The sequence below is a fragment of the Xyrauchen texanus genome, chromosome 46, assembly GCF_025860055.1.
Source record: "Xyrauchen texanus isolate HMW12.3.18 chromosome 46, RBS_HiC_50CHRs, whole genome shotgun sequence".
NCBI classification, from domain to species: domain Eukaryota; kingdom Metazoa; phylum Chordata; class Actinopteri; order Cypriniformes; family Catostomidae; genus Xyrauchen; species Xyrauchen texanus.
In genome coordinates, this window is record NC_068321.1 from 24,281,971 (window position 1) to 24,293,488 (window position 11,518).

General features: G+C 35.5%; 1 protein-coding gene across 1 annotated transcript; it reads left to right on the forward strand.

The window, feature by feature from the left end:
* The first annotated feature begins 668 nt into the window (after window positions 1–668).
* gnb5a (guanine nucleotide binding protein (G protein), beta 5a) lies at window positions 669–11,108 on the forward strand. Its single transcript, XM_052119864.1, has 11 exons — window positions 669–889; window positions 2,866–3,002; window positions 3,402–3,443; window positions 4,400–4,476; window positions 4,565–4,697; window positions 4,789–4,932; window positions 6,511–6,602; window positions 6,797–6,845; window positions 7,648–7,744; window positions 9,445–9,611; window positions 10,404–11,108. Exons 1-11 carry the CDS (start codon window positions 772–774, stop codon window positions 10,413–10,415), a joined length of 1,068 nt encoding a protein of 355 aa, XP_051975824.1. The 5' UTR covers window positions 669–771; the 3' UTR covers window positions 10,416–11,108.
* The last annotated feature ends 410 nt before the right edge of the window (window positions 11,109–11,518 follow it).

An 11,518-nucleotide genomic window follows, 5' to 3' on the forward strand; every position in this document is an offset into this window, starting at 1 on the left:
TTCCTTTTCAGTTTGTATTTAATTCTAATGATCATTAATGTAATGAAAATCAACCTATTTGTTTTTCTCACAGACAAAATATAGAATAGAATAGAATCCTTTATTTTGGTCACACATTATACACACAGTTTTTTGCATATATACAGTGAAATGTATTAGTTTTCACATATCCCAGCTAAGCTGGGGTCAGAGTGCAGGGTCAGCCATGATACGGCGCCCCTGGAGCAGACAGGGTTAAGGGCCTTGCTCAAGGGCCCAACAGTGGCATCTTGGTGGTGCTGGGGCTTAAACCCCTGACCTTCTGGTCAGTAACCCAGTACCTCAACCACTGAGCCACCACTGCCTACAAATAGTGAGTAATAGCCAAGAATATGTATTTTACAGTTGGTGTTGCTTATATGCTGCGTTTTCGCTTATAGCTTCATGAAAAATAAACGTACTTTTATTTTATTTTTTTTATTTTTTTTATTTTAGTGTGATATCTGACCTCCGACCTCATGTTCTCGGCTGACTTCGTGAGATTCAAGGCATAAAATAAATATTGATCATCAGGAGACTAACATAGGCTACATCCGAGTGGGATTCTCATGGGGTTCAGATTATGCTTGAGGAGAGAGAGAGAGAGAGAGAGAGAGAGCATCCTTCATGACGTCACGCTAGGTGCATCATCCGTTCGCTCCGTCTCCAGGCTCTTTTCTCCTCCATCTCTGGTCTCCTCTAACTGGAAAAACACACCTCACCTCGCCGTGAACCGTGTGTTTTTATGTGAGAATGGCCGCACAGGAGGTGGACGCGCTGCCCAGCGACACTCTGGAGACGCTGAAAACCGAATCGGATGCGCTGAAGACCAAACTGGAGGAGGAGAGAGCCAAACTGCACGATGTCGAGCGTAAGAGCACCTCGGGATTTATCGGATGTGTGTTAAATGAAAACATATGTCAGCGTAATTCCGTCTGTATCGGGGATGTTTAGAGGAAATCAGGATTATGAAGAAATAGGCTATAGGAGCAATCGGTCGTTTCAAACCGATCAGGGTTCAGGATGGTGATGATGATGATGATGATGGTTGCTGGGCAGCGTTTTATTTGCCGCTCACCATCACAATATTATTTTCTGAGAAAGAAAGCACTCGTTACTTAGTATGAATTTATTACTAGAGTTATATAATCCATTTTTAATTACCAGTTTTTAATTTCTTTTATTTTTTATAATTGGTGTGTGGAATTATATTTATTTATACGCGATCTTATTTATTTATTTATCAATCAATCAATAATTTATATTTATATTTTTTAAGAAACTCGTTAACTAAAAAGATTAAAAATATGCACTCAGTTTCAAGACGATAAAACCCGAAAATAAAATAAAAGATTTTTTTCCCCCTCCAAACAGTATATCTTTATTATTATTATTATTATTACTGGGTAAGTGTATGACATTTTATTTATTTATATGAGTTTGTTGCTTATTATTTTGTGTATCAATCAAAATTTTTATTTAAAGGTGATCACCCAACAATGAAAATTCTCTCATCATTTACTCACCCTCATGCCATACCAGATGTGTATGACTTTCTTTCATCAGCTGATTACAAGCGAAGATTTTTAGAAGAATATCTCAGCTCTGTAGGTCTTCACAATTCAAGTGAATGTGGACCAAAACTTTAAAGGTCCAAAAAGCACATAAAAGCAGCATAAAAGCAATCCAAACGACTCCAGTGTAATACATGTCTTCAGAATCAATATGATAGGAGTGGGTGAGAAATATCAATATTTAAGTCCTTATTTATACTATAAATCTCCACTTTCACTTTCACATTCTTCTTCTTTTAGTTTTTGCCGATTCGCATTCTTCGTGCATGTCGCCACCTACTGGGTAGGAAGGTAAATTTATAGTAAAAAAGGACTTTAATATTGAACTGTTTCTTAACTACACCTATTATATCACTTCTGAAGACATAGATTTAACCACTGGAGTCATATGTACATTCATACTGCATTTATGTGCTTTTTGGATCTTAAAAATTTTGGTCACCATTTTTGAAAACACCCCTCATCAAGTGTTGGGTAAGTTACTAAAAAAAGAAATCCACTACAAATTACTAACTACTTCTCTAAAATTAGAATCAGATTACTTTACTGATTACTTAACTGAAAAGTAATCACATTACTTATTACTTTACTTTGAAGTTACTTCTAAAACACTTGTCACAAAATGTTTTTTTTATCTGCTCAATAAATTCAAAATAATGTCTATTTTTTCCTTGTTCATTGTCACACACCCTTCAGTTGTCACAGAAATGCAAACAGACGTACATATAAACATATTAATTCACATTTCAATTGTATTAAAAAAAATATGATTTTTAGACATATTTGTAACCCAAGGAACTTACTTAAAATTAATTACTTTCATTGTAAGTCAGTAACTGTAATCTGATTACAACAATTTAAAATGTAATGCTTTACACTACTGTACTTATATTACAGTAACTAATTACTTTGAATTCCGATTACATCCAACACTGCCCGCATCTGCCGTTGTTCAGGCAGTCAGATTGTCCTGCCCCCAACTCATGTCATTGGTTGAATAACGTTGTCGGGGCGGGTCTAAGCGAGTCGCTCAAAACAAACAGAGGAATTTTCATAGTGCCACAGAGACACAGTGTTTTCACTTTTCAAGAAAATTAACCGATGAATAGCTTACTTATAGTTGTCTCTGTATATAGAAAAGTTATATAATTAAAATGTTTTATTTTTTAAAAGACTCATTGACAGCTAAATTTAGTGACATGGCACAGATTCACAATGCTCTTGATAAAACACGAAAATAAAGTGCCATTAATATTGTGGCTTTTTTAAACAGTACATCAGGTGGCGGATAAGATGGAGGCTTTGGGTCAGTTTGTTATGAAGACCAGACGAACCCTGAAAGGCCATGGAAATAAAGTGCTGTGTATGGACTGGTGTAAAGACAAGAGGAGAATCGTCAGTTCATCTCAGGTCAGTCTATAAACTATGTAAAATAAGTATATACAATCAAGTTTTTAAATATCAAGGAAGTAAGTAGCTACATCTCTTAAACTGAACTGATGTCTGATTCGCTCTTTTGTGTCAGTTCTTGATGTTCATCTTCAATGAATCAGTCGAATCAAATTAGTTTGCAAATGGTCTGAATGATTCATTTGTGAAACTGTGAGGGAAATGAAGGGAACCTGCTGTTGAGTAAATCTAACACCGTGTTCAGTTTTTTGCCATTAGATTCATTCAAAGTAATTTCCTTTCACAGTGACATTCTTAAATGCTTTGCTGGATATTTCAATTCTTCCAAACTGTATTTTTAGATGTAATTAGCCTATTTTGTCATTAACAATTTCATATATATTTTTTTTTTCCTTTCAGGATGGAAAAGTGATTATTTGGGATGCATTTACAACAAATAAGGTAAATAAAGTGACTTTAAAAATTGAAGTATGGCTATTTCAGTGATTTAAAGGGGCCATATCATTTTTGATTGAGGTAAAACCCATAAAATTACTTGAATTTGCAACAAAAACATCATTATAGTTATAATATAGATTTAAATGAAAAATGTTCACCCTCTCTCTGATCCTTAGAAATAAATAGGTAATTTATTGCATCATCTAATGATTTGTTAAATGGACAGTTCACTCCAAAATGAAAATTCTCTCATCATTGTCTCGCCCTCATGCCATCCCAGATGTGTATGAATTTCTTTCTTCTGCAGAACACAAGCTACGAAGAATATTTCAGCTCTGTAGGTCCATACAATGCAAGGGAACTTTAATGGCCCAAAAAGCACATAAAGGCAGCATAAAAGTCATCCAGTGGTTTCAACCATGTCTTCAGAAGAGATGTGATAGATGTGGGTGAGAAACAGATACATTTTTTACTATAAATCTCCACTTCCACTTTCACATTCTTCTTCTATTAGTTTTTGCCAATTCGTATTCATTGTGCATATCGCCACCTACTGGGCAGGGAGGAGAATTTATAGTTAAAAGGACTTAAATATTGATCTTTTTCCTCACCCATCCCATCCCACACCTATCATATCGCTTCTAAAGACATGGATTTAATCACTGGAGTCATGTGGATTACTTTTATGCTGCCTTCAAAGTTTGAGTCACCATTCACTTGCATTGTGAAGACCTACAGAGCTTAGATATTCTTTTATAAATTGTAATTTCTGTTCTGCAGAAGAAAAAAAATCATACACATCTTAGATGGCATGAGGGTGACAAAATGATGACCAAATTGGGTGAACCATCCCTTTACGTGTGAAACTTTTTTTTAATCATATTACACATCTTTTGTTACAGGTTTTTAAATATATTTTACAGCTCCATTGTGATTGGTTGTTTTAAATGTCTTGACAGGAGCATGCAGTGACCATGCCCTGCACATGGGTCATGGCCTGTGCTTATGCTCCTTCTGGATGTGCAGTGGCTTGTGGGTGAGTCAAAAAGTCAACTTTGTTCCATTGTGAACACCACTAACATTTTCTAAATCTGTTTTATTAATCATATATTGTTTATTTTCAGTGGGCTTGACAACAAGTGCTCTGTATACCCTCTCTCCCTGGACAAGAACGAGAACCTTGCTGCCAAGAAGAAATCAGTGGCCATGCACACTAACTACCTGTCTGCATGCTGCTTCACCAACTCCGATATGCAGGTACGGCCCAATGACCCAGTGTCTTGCATTTGTTGAACATTGCCATTTTGGACCCTGTTGATGGTTCTGGTGTGTTTTGTGCTTGCGTTAGATCTTGACATCTAGCGGTGATGGCACGTGTGCTCTGTGGGATGTGGAGAGTGGTCAGATGCTGCAGAGTTTCCACGGACATGCAGCTGATGTGTTGTGTCTGGATCTTGCCCCCTCTGAGACAGGAAACACCTTTGTGTCAGGGGTAAGAACAACACCGCCAGTGAACATCACAAGCTATCCAAACCTCACCACAAACAAACCAATGTCACACGTTACCATTTTATGTAAACTTAAAGTCAACATGAAATCAAAATTAACTCTTTCTCAATACATGTTCCTGGTCTTATTGTGCTTAATTAATCAGTGCATGTTATAGAAAACATGTTATAGCATGTTTGTTTTTCATAATCTTTTATCAGATATAACTACTTGCTCCACATCTGAAACAACTTAGCAATGTCATAGCAACCACCCACCCAAGCAACCACCCAGAACACCCTAGCAACCACTCTGAACACCTTAGAAACCACATTAAAAATGCACTAACATTCCTCAAAACACCTTAGCAGATGCATAGCAATGCATGGCAACCACCTAGAACACTCTAGCAATCACCTAGCAACCACATTTAACACCCTAGAAGCCACATTAAAAAACACACTAACATCAATCAACACCTTAGCAACTGCATAGCAATGCCCTAGCAACCACCCAGAACACTCTAGAAACCACATAAAAAATGCACAAACATATCTCACAACACCTTAGCAACCACATAAAAATACTATGGCAACCACCCAGAACAGCTTAGACACCAAATTAATAATGCACTCAGCACATTAGCAACCACATATCAGTGGATAACAACCACCCTGAACACCCTTGAAAACACTAAAAAACACACTAAAAATCTCTCAGAACACCTTGGTAACCACCTAGCAATGCCCTAGCAACCACCCAGAACACCCTAGAAATCACATTAAAACTGCACAAACATCTCTCACAACGCCTTAGCAACAACATAAAAATACTATGGCATCCTCCCAGAACAGCTTAGAAACAAGAATAAAACACACTAACAATTGCTGTGAACATCTTAGCAACCACCTAACAATGCCATAGCAACCACCCAGAACTTCCTTGAAACAACATTAAAACACACTAACAACTCAGAATACCATAGAAACCACATTAAAATGCACTTACTTCACTCAGAACTATTTTTGCAACCACATAGCAATGCCCTAGCAACACCAAGAATACCCTATAAACCAACTTGCAGTGCCCTAGCAACCAACAAGAAGACCCTAGAAACCACATATAAAACACACTAACAACTGCTCAGAACACCTTGGCAACTGCATCGTAACACCCTAGCAACCACCCATGACACCCTAGATGCACTAACAATCGCTCAGAACACCTTGACAACAACCTAGCAACGCCTTCTCATTGACCCAGAGCGCCCAAGCTATGTGGTGGGAGTTTTTCTTCAGAAAATTTTTAAATCTAGTTAGGAGTAAATAAATATTGCTACTCCCTGACAATATATATATATATATATATATATATATATATATATATATATATATATATATATATATAGATACATCTTTTTCCATTTTAAGATTAAAATTATAAGTCTATTAACCATTTATTAAGCCTACACACACAAACAGACATATTCAATCTTCTTCCAATTCGATTTTCACACACAGAGCACGATGGAGCCTGTTAACATGCCTGTGCAGTGACCCGTATATTCTCCCGTCTCTCTCAGGGCTGTGACAAGAAGGCTTGTGTGTGGGACATGCGCACGGGACAATGTGTACAGTCTTTTGAGACTCATGAATCGGACATAAACAGTGTGCGGTAAGTATGTCTGCAGGGTTAATCTTTTATCACCACAGATTGAAAACCGTGAATTGGCACCGTGTCTTTCAGGATTGAGTGACAGATAAGACCTTCAGGTGGTGGTAAATATTTATAGTTTGGGTAAACACTGAAATGTCAGCACTATCTTTGAGTATTGTTTATGGAGGAATTCACATTCATTCTCGCTGCAGGTACTATCCAAGTGGAGATGCTTTCGCTTCAGGCTCAGATGACTCCACCGTGAGTCTCTTGCTATGATTGAAATAGCACAAAATGTACCACTTACACTATTTTTGCTGTATGCAGTACTGTATGTATACTTTGCAAAGTATGCACATTTTCTGCATGAATCAAACCTAAATATTAACATATATTTTTTTGAATTAAAGGTGCCCCCTCTTTACAAAACTCCAACGATAACAAATTAGCTTTATTGAGACCGACATCGTGTAGAAACGGTTGTCTAAAACAACAGCGGCAAAACAGCGCCCTCAACTGACAACTATTATGAGCAACATGGCATAAAAATGGCATTAAGCCTCAATAATTCACTGCAACTACAACACTATGAGAACACGAAAAATGATTGACAGGTAGAAAGCGTCAGAGACCACGTTGGCTATTTATAGAGTCTAGAGCTGTCACAGAGACCTGTGAGATATCTCACGACACTTATTTTAGTAATATATTTTTTGCATACCATTCCATGAAAAAATTGCGTACGGCACCTTTAATATTTGATTAAACTGACAAAAGACATTTTACACAAAAATTGGATTTAAACATTAATTACCAACATGATAACTGAATAAAACATGAAACAGAATGAGGTCATGTGACAACAATGTGGCATAGTATTGTTTTAAATGCTTATCGTTGCATAATGCATACTGTTTCACATAATAGATTTATATAGTGATGCATACTTGAACACTAGCAGTCCACTTGTATTACATTCCAAACATTGCTTGTTTCTTACTTTTCTTTCTTCCTGTATTGAAATAATAATAATACAATGTACTTTTTGTGTTTGTGTTTATAGTGTCGTCTCTATGATCTGAGGGCAGACAGAGAGGTGGCTATTTATTCTAAAGAAAGCATCATATTTGGGACATCTAGTGTGGACTTCTCCCTCAGCGGTAAGCACTGACACTGAGGGCATGTTTGGAATAGCAAACTACACTACTATTTTTATCAGTGTGCAGCACACTCTATAATAGAGAATGAAAGCCTATTTTTTAAGGTTGATGCCACATGACCGATTACAATTATCAAAATGTGGCACGTACTATAGAGCACATTGCATTGCTAACTGCTACTGTGCAGTTAACACAAAGATGCTAAAGAACAAAAGCTTTTATTAATAAACATATGAGTGCATTCATTACAGAAGCTGTGTCTAGGGTTTCCACACATCCTGAATTTTGCAGGATCGTCTAGGTTTTTGGCCATCTGCCCTGGAATAATACAATTCTATTCCATTCTTGGATGCAAAATGTCACAGAATTTCAATATTTTCCCGACGCGTTCACACAAATGAACCCTTGTTTATAAGCACACCATGCAAGGAGGAGAATCAAACGCATTCTCAGAATTCATATAATATATATAAAAAATGTATATAAAATTAATTTTGTAAAAATAACTGTTAACAAATTAAATAAAACGTTAAAAAAAAAAAACATTTGGTGTTAACGATACTCAATTTAATTTGATGGACTTTTATTATGAAATTGAAATATATATATATATATATATATATATATATATATATATATATATATATATATATATATATATATATATATATATCAAAATATTTGTTAACAAAATTAAATAAAACTAAAAAAAATAGATAGATAGATATTTCAATTTCATAATAAAAGTCCATCAAATCAAATTGAGTATCTTTAAAAAAACCAAATATATATATATATATATATATATATATATATATATATATTAATTTAAATAAAGTTTTATTTAATTTTGTTAACAAATATTTTTACAAAATGTATTTTAATGGAAATTTGTAATGAAATTTAAATGTGAATCTTAAAAATAGGCAAAAATATATTTTTTGAGTGTAGTAATGTTTTAATGATATGCTATAAATGTGGTCATTTCCATATCAAACACAGAGTAAACAATCATAAATAATATGTTTTATTTCTTGTATGATGGCAAGCAATACGTTTTTAGGTCAGTGATCGGGTGTCCAGGAATTTTACAGGGCCAAGGTGGCAACGGTTTTTACTACACGGAAGCATTCGCCGTTTAACATCTGACAGAAATGGCGTTTCAAACGCATGTGATGTGTTGTCGCTAGCTTTGGCGCATAAGCCAATCTCAGTTTAACACTTGTATCTCAAAGAGTGTACACATTCACACAGCGTGGGGTAATGACACATTTCAACTTTCATTTGTAAGGTGCTGTTGTCACTGAAGTTTCACTAGTTGCAACATTCTCCATTATATACAATTGGTTTGTCAGACTAGCAGTACAGCCAGGTAACTCCACCCCTTCCGCTATGTTTGGCAAACCCAGTGCGCTGAGTGCACAAAGTGTCCAATATTCCACACTCCGTTTTGACAGTTAAAGAAGTGCATCATCTGGGTACTTGTAGTACACATTTTTTAGTTTTTTTTACTTGCACTACTTGCACTTCAAAATGAAGTTTAATAGTGCAGAAGTGTGCAGTTTGGGACCAATATGATCAAGAATCAGTTCCTTTTTTTGACGAGTTTATGCTATGCTAATGTCCTTTGTATAACACTCTTAACATTTTCTATGATGAAGTGACAATTCTGTTTGTTGATTATTTTGTATGTGTTGCAGGGAGACTACTGTTTGGCGGGTACAATGACTACACGATCAACGTGTGGGATGTTTTAAAGGGAACCCGTGTGTCCATCTTGTTCGGACATGAGAACAGAGTTAGCACGCTCCGGGTTTCACCGGATGGAACCGCATTCTGTTCAGGATCCTGGGATCATACATTACGAGTAAGGGAGCACTTAAAGAGATAGCTCAACCAAAAATGAACATTCTCTCATCAATTACTCACCCTCATGCCATCGCAGATGTGTATGACTTTCTTTCTTCTGCAGAACACAAACAAAGATTTTTAGAAGAATATCTCAGCTCTTTTAGTTCTTTCAATGCAAGTGAATGGTGACCAGAATTTTGAAGTTCCAAAAAGCACATAAAGGCAGCATAAAAGTAATCCATATGACTCCAGTGGTTAAATCCATGTCTTCAGAAGTGATATGATAGGTGTGGGTGAGAAACAGTGTAATATTATAGCCCTTTTTTTACTATATATCTCAACTTTCACTTTCACATTCTGAAAGGGAAAGTTGAAATTTATAGTAAAAAAGGATTTAAATATTTATCTGTTTCTCACCCACACCTATCATATCACTTCTGAAGACATGGATTAAACCACTTTGTGATTACTTTTACGCAGCCTTTATGTGATTTTTGGAGCTTGAAAGTTCTGGTCACCATTCACTTGCATTGAAAGGACTAAAAGGGCTGAGATATTCTTCTTAAAATCTTCTTTTGTGTTTAGCAAAAGAAACAAAGTCACACACAATTTGGATGGCATGAGGGTGAGATTATATGGGTTGCAAATAGCCTGACATGTTGACTTTTATTATGTTGTTTATTGTTTATTTTTTTTAACACTTTGCCATGTTTAATGCAGTCGTTAAAAGCAATCAGGAATCATGTATATTTGCTGTTCACATATATAACTGATTTGTAACAGATTTTCTTATCTATTCTGTTTCCAGATTTGGGCGTAACTCTGGAACGTCAGACATTGGGCACTATCAGATTTCTTGGTTTTATGACTGTCACTGGAATCCATGAAAACCACAGACTCTAATAGTGTGTTGAGTGTAGTCGAGTATATGATACGAGAGGGGCTGTAGTGCATCCACATAGACAAACACAAACTAAATCACACCTTTAATGAGCACAATCGCCCAGTTCACTATGTGCTTGGTATTATGGGATGGCCTTGGATAGACTTCAGTTGTTGGTTTGTCATCTGTTTCTATAGCAGCAACTATCCCTTTATATGTATAAACATATGAACATATTCAAACTAGAAAATATATTTGTTTTAGGAAAGAATAGATTTTAACTACTTGTATTAATAATAATAATAATAACAAACAATATATTACATTTCTTGTTGTTTAGGATCTTTGTATGAGGCTGAAAGCTAAACAGAGACTCTTATTATTCTTATTAACCACTTGAAGCATTTTAAATGAGTGAAACAGAGGCAGATGAATGACACTATATCTGATATGCAAGCTGGCAGGTTTTGTTATGCTCTCTTGCTCATAATAGTCTGCCTGTCATTCAGTTATTATGGCACTATAGATGTTTCTTATTGTAGCAAAGTGTATATATATATATATTATACCATATAGATTGTCTCAACAGCACCTATATCCCTACACTTAAACCAAATAAATTAATTTTAAACACTGAAAGCTCTGTGGCGTCTTTTAGTTTCATATGTCAAATGTGAATTTTTGTAGATTAATACACTTGCTGTTTTAGTAAAAATGAGAGGAAATCACCCTAAACTGCTTAAATGTGGGTTTGTTCCTCACACAAAGGCTTTAGAAGGTTTGGAATATGACAAAACTCAAATAAACCACTTTTATGGTACTTTTGCTGTTGTTTTAAAGCGATTGTTCATGTAAATTATACAGTTCATGTCATCATTTATTCTACCTTATGTTGTTACAAACCCATATGACATTCTCTCTGGTGGTAAAACAAAAGGAGATGTAAGGTAGAATGTTTACGCCAGTCACCATTCATTTTCCTTCACATTTATTCATTTTTTTAGTGACGTATCCCTTTAAGAGCGCGTTGAGGACTTTTA